General features: G+C 68.6%; 1 protein-coding gene across 1 annotated transcript in view; it reads left to right on the top strand.

Annotated features, from left to right (window-relative positions):
* The window catches only part of mrpl51 (mitochondrial ribosomal protein L51), a 28531-nt gene extending 18140 nt beyond the window's left edge, over window positions 1-10391 (top strand). Inside the window, exons 2-3 of the mRNA XM_072477673.1 lie at window positions 9745-9852; window positions 10158-10391. Coding sequence (XP_072333774.1) covers window positions 9745-9852; window positions 10158-10354 — 305 coding nt within the window. The 3' untranslated portion in view covers window positions 10355-10391. The remainder of the gene's footprint in view (window positions 1-9744; window positions 9853-10157) is intronic.
* Window positions 10392-13784: the final 3393 nt, after the last annotated feature.

Below are 13784 nucleotides of genomic sequence, written 5' to 3' on the forward strand. Positions count from 1 at the left end.
CCTCCCCTCCCCCTCCCTCCCTCTTTCCACCCCTCCCCTCCCTCTCCCCCTCCCTCCTCCCTCCTTCCCTCCCTCCCACTTCCCCCCTCCCTCTTCCTCCCTCCCTCACCCCTCCCTCCTTCCCTCCTCCCCTCCCTCTTCCTCCCTCCCTCCCACAACCCTCCCTCCCCTCTCCCTCCCTCCCACCCTTTCCCTCCCTCCCTCCCCTCTCCCACCCCCACAACCACCCACCCCCCCCAAACCCACCCACCCACCCACAAACCCACCCACCCACCCACAACCCACACACCCACCACAAACCCACACCCCACCACCACAACCCACACCCACCCACCCACAAACCACCACCCACCCACCACAAACACACCCACCCACCCACAAACCCACCCACCCACACAACACCCACCCACCCAAACACCCACCCACCCACAAACACACCCACCACCCACAAACACCCCACCCACCCACAAACCCACCACCCACCCACAAACCCACCCACCCACAAACACCCACCCACCCACAAACCCACCCACCACCCACAACCCCACCCACCACAAACCACCCACCCACAAACCCACCCACCCACAAACCCCACCAACCACCCCCCCACCCCACCACACCCCCCCACCCACCCACAAACCCCCCCCCCACCCACAAACCCCCCCCACCCACCACAAACCCACCCACCCACAAACCCACCCACCCACAAACCCCCACCCACAAACCCCACCACCACCCCCCCACCCACCCACAACCCCCACCCACCACAACCCACCACCCACAATCCCACCCAACCCACCACAACCCACACCCACAACCCTCCCACCCACAAACCCACCACCCACAAACCCACCCACCCACAAACCCACCCACCCTCAACCCACCCACCCACCCACCCCACAAACCCACCACCCACCTACCCACCCACCCTCAATCCCACCCACCCACAACCCTCCCACCCTACCCAACCCCACCCTCCCCTCCCTCTTTCCCTCCCTACCCTCCCTCCCCCTCTTTCCCTCCCTACCTCCCCTTCCCTCTCCTCCCTCACCTCCCGCTTTCCCTCTCCCTCCCTCCCCTCCCTCACTCCCTCCCTCCCTCCCTCTTTCTCTCCCTCCCTCTCTCCTCCCTCTTTCTCTCCCTCCCTCTTTCCCTCCCTCCCTCTTCCCTCCCTCCCTCTTGCCCTCCCTCACTCTTCCCTCCCTCCCTCTTTCCCTCCCTCCCTCTTTCCCTCCCTCCCTCTTTCCCTCCCTCTTTCCCTCCCTCTTTCCCTCCCTCTTTCCCTCCCTCTTTCCCTCCCTCCCTCCCTCCCTCTTTCCCTCCCTACCTCCCGCTTTCCCTCTTTCCCTCCCTACCTCCCGCTTTCCCTCTTTCCCTCCCTCCCTCTTTCCCTCTCTCCCTCCCTCCCTCCCTCTTTCTCTCCCTCCCTCTCTCCCTCCCTCTTTCTCTCCCTCCCTCTTTCTCTCCCTCCCTCTTTCTCTCCCTCCCTCCCTCTTTCTCTCCCTCCCTCCCTCTTTCTCTCCCTCCCTCCCTCTTTCTCTCCCTCCCTCCCTCTTTCTCTCCCTCCCTCCCTCCCTCCCTCTTTCTCTCCCTCCCTCCCTCTTTCTCTCCCTCCCTCCCTCTTTCTCTCCCTCCCTCCCTCTTCTCTCCCTCCCTCCCTCTTTCTCTCCCTCTTTCTCTCCCTCTTTCCTCCCTCCCTCTTTCCCTCCCTCCCTCTTTCCATCCTTCCTCCCTCCCTCTTTCCCACCCTCCCTCCCTCTTTCCCACCCTCCCTCCCACTCTCCCACCCTCCCTCCCTCTTTCCCACCCTCTTTCCCTCCCTCCCTCTTTCCCTCACTCCCACTTTCCCGCCCTCTTTCCCTCACTCCCTCCCTCCCTCTTTCCCTCCCTCCCTCTTTCCCTCCCTCCCTCGTTCCCTCCATCCCTCCCTCTTTCCCTCCCTCCCTCTTTCCCTCCCTCTTTCCCTCCCTCCCTCCCTCATTCCCTCCCTCCCTCCCTCTTTCCCTCCCTCCCTCCCTCTTTCCCTCCCTCCCTCCCTCTTTCCCTCCCTCCCTCCCTCTTTCCCTCCCTCCCTCTTTCCCTCCCTCTTTCCCTCCCTCTTTCCCTCCCTCTTTCCCTCCCTCTTTCCCTCCCTCTTTCCCTCTCTCTTTCACTCTCTCTTTCCCTCTCTCTTTCCCTCTCTCTTTCCCTCCCTCTCTCTCTCCCCTCTCTCCCTCCCTCCCTCTCTCCCTTCCTCTCTCCCGCCCTCTCTCCCTCCCTCCCTCCCTCCCTCCCTCTCTCCCTCCCTCCCTCCCTCTTTCCCGCCCTCCCTCTTTCCCTCCCTCCCTCTTTCCCGCCCTCCCTCTTTCCCTCCCTCCCTCCCTCTTTCCTTGGGGCCCCGTATCTTCGCACTCCCTCGGGTCCCCGCACTGTCGCACCCCCTCCCCCTCGGGGCCCCGCACCCCTACCCCTCGCACCCCATTCCCCCCCCCTCGCACCGCCTCCCCCTCGGGGCCCGGCACCCCCTAACCCTCTCGCACCCCCTCCCCCTCGGGGCACCGCAACCCCTCCCCATCGGGGCCCTGCCCCCCTCCCCCTCGCACCCCCTTTCCCCCTCGCACCCCCTTTCCCCCTCGCACCCCCTTTCCCCCTCGCACCCCCTTTCCCCCTCGCACCCCCTTTCCCCCTCGCACCCCCTTTCCCCTCGCACCCCCTTTCCCCCTCGCACCCCCTTTCCCCCTCGCACCCCCTTTCCCCTCGCACCCCCTTTCCCCCTCGCACCCCCTTCTCCCCCCTCGCACCCCCTTCCCCCCCCCTCGCACCCCGCCCCCCCTCCACCTCGGGGCCCCGCCACCCCTCCACCTCGGGGCCCCGCCACCCCTCCCCCTCGGGGCCCCGCCACCCCTCCCCCTCGGGGCCCCGCCACCCCTCCCCCTCGGGGCCCCGCCACCCCTCCCCCTCGGGGCCCCGCCACCCCTCCCCCTCGGGGCCCCGCCACCCCTCCCCCTCGGGGCCCCCGCCACCCCCTCCACCTCGGGGGCCCCGCACCCCTTCCCCTCGCACCCCCTTCCCCCCTGTCGCACCCCTGCCCCTCAGAGCCCCAACCCCCTCCCCCTCGCACCCCTTCCCCCCCCTCGCACCCCTTTCCCCCCTCGCACCCCCTTCCCCCCCCTCGCACCCCCTTCCCCCCCTCGCACCCCCCTTCCCCCCCTCGCACCCCCTTCCCCCCTCGCACCCCCCTCGCACCCCCTTCCCCACCTCGCACCCCCTTCCCCACCTCGCACCCCCTTCCCCCCCTCGCACCCCCTTCCCCCCCCTCGCACCCCCTTCCCCCCCTCGCACCCCCTTCCCCCCCTCGCACCCCCTTCCCCCCCTCGCACCCCCTTCCCCCCCTCGCACCCCCTTCCCCCCCTCGCACCCCCTTCCCCCCCTCGCACCCCCTTCCCCCCCTCGCACCCCCTTCCCCCCTCGCACCCCCTTCCCCCCCTCGCACCCCCATCCCCCCCTCGCACCCCCTTCCCCCCCTCGCACCCCCTTCCCCCCCTCGCACCCCCTTCCCCCCCTCGCACCCCCTTCCCCCCCTCGCACCCCCTTCCCCCCCCTCGCACCCCCTTCCCCCCCTCGCACCCCCTTCCCCCCCTCGCACCCCCCCCCTCCCCCCCCCCCTCGCACCCCCTTCCCCCCCTCGCACCCCCTTCCCCCCCTCGCACCCCCTTCCCCCCCTCGCACCCCCTTCCCCCCCTTCCCCCCCTCGCACCCCCTTCCCCCCCTCGCACCCCCCCTGCACCCCCTTCCCCCCCTCGCACCCCCTTCCCCCCCTCGCACCCCCCCTCGCACCCCCTTCCCCCCCTCGCACCCCCTTCCCCCCCTCGCACCCCCTTCACCCCCTCGCACCCCCTTCACCCCCTCGCACCCCCTTCCCCCCCTCGCACCCCCTTCCCCCCTCGCACCCCCTTCCCCCCCTCGCACCCCCTTCCCCCTTCTCGCACCCCCTCCCCCTCGGGGCACCGCAACACCTCCCCATGGGGGCCCTGCCCCCCTCCCCCTCGCACCCCCTTTCCCCCTCGCACCCCCTTTCCCCCTCGCATCCCCTTTCCCCCTCGCACCCCCTTTCCCCCTCGCACCCCCTTTCCCCCTCGCACCCCCTTTCCCCCTCGCACCCCCTTTCCCCCTCGCACCCCCTTTCCCCCTCGCACCCCCTTTCCCCCTCGCACCCCCTTTCCCCCTCGCACCCCCTTTCCCCCTCGCACCCCCTTTCCCCCTCGCACCCCCTTTCCCCCTCGCACCCCCTTTCCCCCTCGCACCCCCTTTCCCCCTCGCACCCCCTTTCCCCCTCGCACCCCCTTCTCCCCCTCGCACCCCCTTCTCCCCCTCGCACCCCCTTCTCCCCCTCGCACCCCCTTCTCCCCCTCGCACCCCCTTCCCCCCCTCGCACCCCCTTCCCCCCCCCCCCCTCGCACCGGCCCCCCCCTGCACCTCGGGGCCCCGCCACCCCTCCACCTCGGGGCCCCGCCACCCCTCCACCTCGGGGCCCCGCCACCCCTCCCCCTCGGGGCCCCGCCACCCCTCCCCCTCGGGGCCCCGCCACCCCTCCCCCTCGGGGCCCCGCCACCCCTGCCCCTCGGGGCCCCCGCCACCCCTGCCCCTCGGGGCCCCACCACCCCTCCCCCTCGGGGCCCCGCCACCCCTCCACCTCGGGGACCCCGCACCCCTTCCCCTCGCACCCCCTTCCCCCCTGTCGCACCCCTGCCCCTCAGAGCCCCAACCCCCTCGCACCCCCTTCCCCCCCTCGCACCCCTTTCCCCCCCTCGCACCCACTTCCCCCCCCCCCTCGCACCCCCTTCCCCCCCCTCGCACCCCCTTCCCCCCCTCGCACCCCCTTCCCCCCCCCTCGCACCCCCTTCCCCCCCCCTCGCACCCCCTTCCCCCCCCTCGCACCCCCTTCCCCCCCTCGCACCCCCTTCCCCCCCTCGCACCCCCTTCCCCCCCTCGCACCCCCTTCCCCCCTCGCACCCCCTTCCCCCCTCGCACCCCCCTTCCCCCCCTCGCACCCCCTTCCCCCCCTCGCACCCCCTTCCCCCCCTCGCACCCCCTTCCCCCCCTCGCACCCCCTTCCCCCCTCGCACCCCCTTCCCCCCCTCGCACCCCCTTCCCCCCCTCGCACCCCCTTCCCCCCCTCGCACCCCCTTCCCCCCCTCGCACCCCCTTCCCCCCCTCGCACCCCCTTCCCCCCCTCGCACCCCCTTCCCCCCCTCGCACCCCCTTCCCCCCCTCGCACCCCCTTCCCCCCCTCGCACCCCCTTCCCCCCCTCGCACCCCCTTCCCCCCCCTCGCACCCCCTTCCCCCCCTCGCACCCCCTTCCCCCCCTCGCACCCCCTTCCCCCCCTCGCACCCCCTTCCCCCCCTCGCACCCCTTCCCCCCCTCGCACCCCCTTCCCCCCCTCGCACCCCCTTCCCCCCCTCGCACCCCCTTCCCCCCCTCGCACCCCCTTCCCCCCCTCGCACCCCCTTCCCCCCCTTGCACCCCTTCCCCCCCTCGCACCCCCTTCCCCCCCTTCCCCCCCTCGCACCCCCTTCCCCCCCTCGCACCCCCTTCCCCCCCTCGCACCCCCTTCCCCCCCTCGCACCCCCCCTCGCACCCCCTTCCCCCCCTCGCACCCCCTTCCCCCCCTCGCACCCCCTTCCCCCCCCTCGCACCCCCTTCCCCCCCTCGCACCCCCTTCCCCCCCTCGCACCCCCTTCCCCCCCTCGCACCCCCTTCCCCCCCTCGCACCCCATTCCCCCCTCGCACCCCCTTCCCCCCCCTCGCACCCCCTTCCCCCCCCTCGCACCCCCTTCCCCCCCTCGCACCCCCTTCCCCCCTCGCACCCCCTTCCCCCCCTCGCACCCCCTTCCCCCCCTCGCACCCCCTTCCCCCCTCGCACCCCCTTCCCCCCCTCGCACCCCCTTCCCCCCCTCGCGCCCCCTTCCCCCCCTCGCGCCCCCTTCCCCCCCTCGCGCCCCCTTCCCCCCCTCGCGCCCCCTTCCCCCCCTCGCGCCCCCTTCCCCCCTCGCGCCCCCTTCCCCCCTCGCGCCCCCTTCCCCCCTCGCGCCCCCTTCCCCCCCTCGCGCCCCCTTCCCCCCCCTCGCGCCCCCTTCCCCCCCTCGCGCCCCCCTTCCCCCCCTCGCGCCCCCTTCCCCCCCTCGCGCCCCCTTCCCCCCCCTCGCGCCCCCTTCCCCCCCTCGCGCCCCCTTCCCCCCCTCGCGCCCCCTTCCCCCCCTCGAGCCCCCTTCCCCCCTCGAGCCCCCTTCCCCCCCTCGCGCCCCCTTCCCCCCCTCGCGCCCCCTTCCCCCCCTCGCGCCCCCTTCCCCCCCTCGCGCCCCCTTCCCCCCTCGCGCCCCCTTCCCCCCCTCGCGCCCCCTTCCCCCCCCTCGCGCCCCCTTCCCCCCCTCGCGCCCCCTTCCCCCCCTCGCGCCCCCTTCCCCCCTCGCGCCCCCTTCCCCCCCTCGCGCCCCCTTCCCCCCCTCGCGCCCCCTTCCCCCCCTCGCGCCCCCTTCCCCCCCTCGCGCCCCCTTCCCCCCCCTCGCGCCTCCTTCCCCCCCCTCGCGCCCCCTTCCCCCCCTCGCGCCCCCTTCCCCCCCTCGCGCCCCCTTCCCCCCCTCGCGCCCCCTTCCCCCCTCGCGCCCCCTTTCCCCCCTCGCGCCCCCTTCCCCCCCTCGCGCCCCCTTCCCCCCCTCGCGCCCCCTTCCCCCCCTCGCGCCCCCTTCCCCCCCCTCGCGCCCCCTTCCCCCCCTCGCGCCCCCTTCCCCCCCTCGCGCCCCCTTCCCCCCCTCGCGCCCCCTTCCCCCCCTCGCGCCCCCTTCCCCCCCTCGCGCCCCCTTCCCCCCCTCGCGCCCCCTTCCCCCCCTCGCGCCCCCTTCCCCCCCTCGCGCCCCCTTCCCCCCCTCGCGCCCCCTTCCCCCCCTCGCGCCCCCTTCCCCCCCTCGCGCCCCCTTCCCCCCCTCGCGCCCCCTTCCCCCCCTCGCGCCCCCTTCCCCCCCTCGCGCCCCCTTCCCCCCCTCGCGCCCCCTTCCCCCCCTCGCGCCCCCTTCCCCCCCTCGCGCCCCCTTCCCCCCCTCGCGCCCCCTTCCCCCCCTCGCGCCCCCTTCCCCCCCTCGCGCCCCCTTCCCCCCCTCGCGCCCCCTTCCCCCCCTCGCGCCCCCTTCCCCCCCTCGCGCCCCCTTCCCCCCCTCGCGCCCCCTTCCCCCCCTCGCGCCCCCTTCCCCCCCTCGCGCCCCCTTCCCCCCCTCGCGCCCCCTTCCCCCCTCGCGCCCCCTTCCCCCCCTCGCGCCCCCTTTCCCCCTTCCCCCCCTCGTTCCCCCTTTCCCCCCTCGCCCCCCCTTTCCCCTCGCCCCCCTTTCCCCTCGCCCCCCTTTCCCCTCGCCCCCCTTTCCCCTCGCCCCCCCTTTCCCCTCGCCCCCCCTTTCCCTCGCCCCTCGCCCCCCCTTTCCCCTCGCCCCCCCTTTCCCCTCGCCCCCCTTTCCCCTCGCCCCCCCTTTCCCCTCGCCCCCCCATTTCCCCTCGCCCCCCCATTTCCCCTCGCCCCCCCCTTTCCCCTCGCCCCCCCTTTCCCCTCGCCCCCCCTTTCCCCTCGCCCCCCCTTTCCCCTCGCCCCCCCTTTCACCTCGCCCCCCCTTCCCCTCGCCCCCCCCTTTCCCCTCGCCCCCCCTTTCCCCTCGCCCCCCTTTCCCCTCGCCCCCCCTTTCCCCTCGCCCCCCCTTTCCCCTCGCCCCCCCTTTCACCTCGCCCCCCCTTTCCCCTCGCCCCCCCTTTCCCCTCGCCCCCCCTTTCCCCTCGCCCCCCCTTTCCCCTCGCCCCCCCTTTCCCCTCGCCCCCCCTTTCCCCTCGCCCCCCCTTTCCCCTCGCCCCCCCTTTCCCCTCGCCCCCCCCTTTCCCCTCGCCCCCCCTTTCCCCTCGCCCCCCCCTTTCCCCTCGCCCCCCCTTTCCCCTCGCCCCCCCTTTCCCCTCGCCCCCCCGTTCCCCTCGCCCCCCCGTTCCCCTCGCCCCCCCCGTTCCCCTCGCCCCCCCTTTCCCCTCGCCCCCCCTTTCCCCTCGCCCCCCCGTTCCCCTCGCCCCCCTTTCCCCTCGCCCCCTTTCCCCTCGCCCCCCTTTCCCCTCGCCCCCCCGTTCCCCTCGCCCCCCCGTTCCCCTCGCCCCCCCTTTCCCCTCGCCCCCCCTTCCCCTCGCCCCCCTTTCCCCTCGCCCCCCCTTTCCCCTCGCCCCCCCTTTCCCCTCGCCCCCCCTTTCCCCTCGCCCCCCCTTTCCCCTCGCCCCCCCTTTCCCCTCGCCCCCCCTTTCCCCTCGCCCCCCCTTTCCCCTCGCCCCCCCTTTCCCCTCGCCCCCCCTTTCCCCTCGCCCCCCCTTTCCCCTCGCCCCCCCTTTCCCCTCGCCCCCCCTTTCCCCTCGCCCCCCCTTTCCCCTCGCCCCCCTTTCCCCTCCCCCCCCTTTCCCCTCCCCCCCCTTTCCCCTCGCCCCCCCTTTCCCCTCGCCCCCCCTTTCCCCTCGCCCCCCCTTTCCCCTCGCCCCCCCTTTCCCCTCGCCCCCCCTTTCCCCTCGCCCCCCCTTTCCCCTCGCCCCCCCTTTCCCCTCGCCCCCCCTTTCCCCTCGCCCCCCTTTCCCCTCGCCCCCCCTTTCCCCTCGCCCCCCCTTTCCCCTCGCCCCCCCTTTCCCCTCGCCCCCCCTTTCCCCTCGCCCCCCCTTTCCCCTCGCCCCCCCTTTCCCCTCGCCCCCCCTTTCCCCTCGCCCCCCCTTTCCCCTCGCCCCCCCCTTTCCCCTCGCCCCCCCCTTTCCCCTCGCCCCCCCTTTCCCCTCGCCCCCCCCCTTTCCCCTCGCCCCCCCCTTTCCCCTCGCCCCCCCCTTTCCCCTCGCCCCCCCCTTTCCCCTCGCCCCCCCCTTTCCCCTCGCCCCCCTTTCCCCTCGCCCCCCCCTTTCCCCTCGCCCCCCCTTTCCCCTCGCGCCCCATCGCACCCCCTCTCCCCCCCTCCTCGCACCCCCTTCCCCCCCCCCCACTCTCACCCCCTTCCCCTCGGTGCCTGGCACCCTCGCACCCCCCTGCCCCTCGGCACCATCGCCCCCCCTACCCCTTGGCGCCCCGTACCCTCGCACCCCCTCGGGGCACCACCTCCCCCTCGGGGCCCCGCACCCCTCCCCCTCGCACCCCCTCCCCCTCGCACCCCCTCCCCCTCGCACCCCCTCCCCCTCGGGGCCCCGCACCCCCTCCCCCTCGGGGCCCCGCACCCCCTCCCCCTCGCACCCCCCTCTCCCTCGCACCCCCCTCCCCCTCGGGGCCACGCACCCCCCTCCCCCTCGCACCCCCCTCTCCCTCACACCCCCCTCTCCCTCGCACCCCCCTCTCCCTCGCACCCCCTTCCCCCCTCTCGCACGCCTTCCCCCTCGTGGCCCCGCCCCCCTCCACGTCATACCCCCTCCCCCTCGGGGCCTCGCCCCCCTCCACGTCCTACCCCCTCCCCCTCAGCGCCCCGCCCCCCTCCACGTCGTACCCCCCTCCCCCTCAGCGCCCCGCCCCCCTCCACGTCGTACCCCCTCCCCCTCAGCGCCCCGCACCCCCTCCCCCTCGCACCCCTTCCCCCCCCCCCCTCTCGCACCCCCTCCACCTCGGGGCCCCGCACCCTCGCCTGCCCTTCCTCTCGGGCCCTCCCACCCCCTTCTCCCCCACCCACCTCCCCCTCGGGGTCGCGCACCCTCGCCCCCTGCCTCTCTCTAATTCTGTGGTTCTGTTTACCAGGGGTTCCAGCTCTAATTCGGATGCATTCCATTCCCAAACCCAAATCTGTGGATCGCTGGAATGAGAAGAGAACAACGTTCGGGATGTACGATAACATCGGAATCCTAGGTAAGTGCAGGGAGAGAGAGACAGAGAGAGAGAGAGAGAGAGGTGGAGAGAGAGTGAGTGAGAGGAGGTGTGGAGTGGATGGAGAGGTCAGAGAGAGAGAGAGAGAGAGAGTCAAAGCGAACGTGCGTATATTCGACTATATGATGTTTCTCATATCTCTATTTCTCTCTCTCTCTCTCTCTCTCTCTCTCTCTCTCTTTCTCTCTCTCTATTTCTCTCTTTCTCTCTCTCTATTTCTCTCGCGTTCTCTCTCACATTCTCTCTTTCATGTTCTCACATTCTCTCTCTCTCTCTCTGTCCTGTAGGGAATTTCACTGTGCACCCTCGCTCCCTGATTCGGGCTCCTGTCTGGCTCCGGGGGTGGAAGGGGAACGAGTTGCAGCGATGCCTGAGGAAGCGACGTTTTGTGGGCGAGAAGATGTTTGAGAAGGACCTTCACAATCTCAACAAGAGGATCAAATTTCTCTACAAACGTTTTAACCGTTACGGAAAAATGCGCTAACCTCGGTGCTGGTCAATAAACCCAATCTTTGTACCAACATCTCTCCAACTTTACTCACTGCTTCTGTAATGTGGAGATCAGAACTGTGCACGGTGCTCCCAGTGTGGTCTAACTGAGGGATACGGAGACCAGAACAGTGCACAGTACTCCGTGTGGTCTAACCGAGGGATACGGAGACCAGAACTGCACACGGTGCTCCCAGTGTGGTCTAACCGAGGGATAGAGACCAGAACTGTGCACAGTGCTCCGAGTGTGGTCTAACCGAGGGACACAGAGACCAGAACTGTGCACGGTGCTCCGAGTGTGGTCTAACCGAGGGATACGGAGACCAGAACTGCACAGTGCTCCGAGTGTGGTCTAACCGAGGGATACGGAGACCGGAACTGGACACGGTGCTCCCCATGTAGTCTAACCGACGGTGTCGGAGACCAGAACTGTGCGCTATGCTCCCAGTGTGGTCTAACCGAGGGATACGGAGACCAGAACTGTGCACAGTGCTCCGAGTGTGGTCTAACCGAGGGACACAGAGACCAGAACTGTGCACAGTGCTCCGTGTGGTCTAACCGAGGGATACGGAGACCAGAACTGCACACGGTGCTCCCAGTGTGGTCTAACTGAGGGATACGGAGAGCAGAACTGTGCACAGTGCTCCAAGTGTGGTCTGACTGAGGGATACGGAGACCAGAACTGTGCACAGTGCTCCGTGTGGTCTAACCGAGGGATACGGAGACCAGAACTGCACACGGTGCTCCCAGTGTGGTCTAACCGAGGGATACGGAGACCAGAACTGTGCACAGTGCTCCGAGTGTGGTCTAACCGAGGGATACGGAGACCAGAACTGTGCACGGTGCTCCCAGTGTGGTCTAACCGAGGGATACGGAGACCAGAACTGTGCACGGTGCTCCGAGTGTGGTCTAACCGAGGGATACGGAGACCAGAACTGTACACAGTGCTCCGTGTGGTCTAACCGAGGGATACGGAGACCAGAACTGTGCACGGTGCTCCCAGTGTGGTCTTACCAAGGGATACGGAGACCAGAACTGTGCACGGTGCTCCCAGTGTGGTCTAACCGAGGGATACGGAGACCAGAACTGTGCACGGTGCTCCCAGTGTGGTCTAACCGAGGGATACGGAGACCAGAACTGTGCACAGTGCTCCGAGTGTGGTCTAACAGAGGGATACGGAGACCAGAACTGTGCACAGTGCTCCGTGTGGTCTAACCGAGGGATACGGAGACCGGAACTGTGCACAGTGCTCCGTGTGGTCTAACCGAGGGATACGGAGAGCAGAACTGTGCACAGTGCTCCGAGTGTAGTCTAAATGAGCGATATGGACACCAGAACTGTGTACAGTGCTCCGAGTGTGGTCTAACCGAGGGATACGGAGAGCAGAACTGTGCACAGTGCTCCGAGTGTGGTCTAACCGAGGGATACGGAGACCAGAACTGTGCACAGTGCTCCGAGTGTGGTCTAACCGAGGGATACGGAGACCAGAACTGCACAGTGCTCCGAGTATGGTCTAACCGAGGGATACGGAGACCAGAACTGTGCACGGTGCTCCGAGTGTGGTCTAACCGAGGGATACGGAGACCAGAACTGCACAGTGCTCCGAGTGTGGTCTAACCGAGGGATACGGAGACCGGAACGGGACACGGTGCTCCCCATGTAGTCTAACCGACGGTGTCGGAGACCAGAACTGTGCGCTATGCTCCGACTGTGGTCTAACGAAGGGATATCATAGAATCATCGAATTTACAATTCAGAAGGAGGCCATTCGACCCATTGAGTCTGCACCAGCCCTTGGAAAGAGCACCCCAATTAAGCCCACCCCATTCCCATAACCCAGTAAACCCACCTAACGTTTTTGGACGCTAAGGGCAATTTAGCAAGGCCAATCCACCTAACCCGCACAGCTTTGGACTGTGGGAGGAAACCGGAGCACCCGGAGGAAACCCACGCGCACACGGGGAGAACGTGCAGACTCCACACAGGCAGTGACCCAAGCCGGGAATTGGATCTGAGACCCTGGAGCTGTGAAGAAACTGTGCTAACCATTGTGCTACCGTGCCGCCCAGATATATCCAATATGATCTGGAAGACATGAATGTTATTTAAATGGAGAGAGACTGCAGCGGAGGGATTTGGGGGTCCTCATCGATCACACAAAGCCAGCATGCTAGTTCAGCAGGCCATTGGCAAGGCAAACGGAATGTTGGTCTCTCCAAAGGGAATGGAGCATAAAAACAGGGAAGCATTGCTGACATGGCGTTAGTTATACCACACCTGCAATACTGTGAACAGTTTTGGTCCCCTTATCGAAGGAAAGATATATTGGCATTGGAGGCAGTCCGGAGAAGGTTCACTCGGTCGATCCCGGGTACGGAGGGATTTTCTTAGGAGAGGTTGAGTAGTTTGGGCCTGTGCTCATTCGAGTTTAGAAGAATGAGAGGTGACCTTATTGAGACATAAAGGATTCCCAGAGGCCTTGACAGGGTAGATGGTGAGTTGTTGTTTCTCCTTGTGTGAGAGAGTCTAGGACCAGAGGGCAAAATCTCAGAGAAAGGGAGTCACCAGTGAGGAGGAATTTCATCTCTGAGGGTAGGGAGTCTGTGGAATTCTTTACCGCAGAGAGCTGTAAAGTTTGGGTCGTCAAGGCTGAGATTGACAGATTTTTATCAGTGAGGGAATCGAGTGTTATTGGGATAAGGTGGAGCTGAGGATTGTCAAACCAGGTCAGTCGTGATCTCATTGAATACTGAACAGACGAGATGGGCCCCTCCGTCTTTTAAAAAAATATTTTTATTCAAGGCTTTTCAACAAAATATAAACATACAAAATATCAAAAGAACAAAGAGCATCTGAAGACCCAACTCAACCCAACCAACAACGCCAACTCTCAAGTCCCACTGACACCGACCCACAACTACGATGTGCCTTCCCCTTTCTAACCCCCCCCCCCCCCAAAAAGGCACCCCCCTCACTAACCTCTCATTCCTCCTCGAATAGATCGATGAATGGTTCCACCACCGAGTGAACCCTTCCGCTGACCCCCGCAGGGCGAACTTTATCTTCTCTCTCCACAGGGACTTTGTGTTCACCCAAACTCCTACCTTCAGCCACACCTATCCTCCAGAAACCTCATCCTTGCCACTGTCATGTGCGCCCTGTGCCACCACTTTAAATTGGATGAGGCTTAACCTCGCACATGCCGAGGACGCATTCACCCTCCACAAAGCCTCGGCCCATGTCCTGGCCCCCACCTCCTCCCATCTGCGCTTAACATCCACAACCTGGGTGCCCTCCCACTCCATCAGCTCCTTGAAAATATCCAACACCTTCCCCTCCCCTATTTCATCCTCCGACAGAAGCTTATCTTGCAGCACTGGAGGAGGCCGGCACCTCTCTCCTCACAAAATTCCAAACCTGCAGGT

The sequence above is a fragment of the Scyliorhinus torazame genome, chromosome 16 (genome assembly GCF_047496885.1).
Source record: "Scyliorhinus torazame isolate Kashiwa2021f chromosome 16, sScyTor2.1, whole genome shotgun sequence".
Lineage (NCBI taxonomy): Eukaryota > Metazoa > Chordata > Chondrichthyes > Carcharhiniformes > Scyliorhinidae > Scyliorhinus > Scyliorhinus torazame.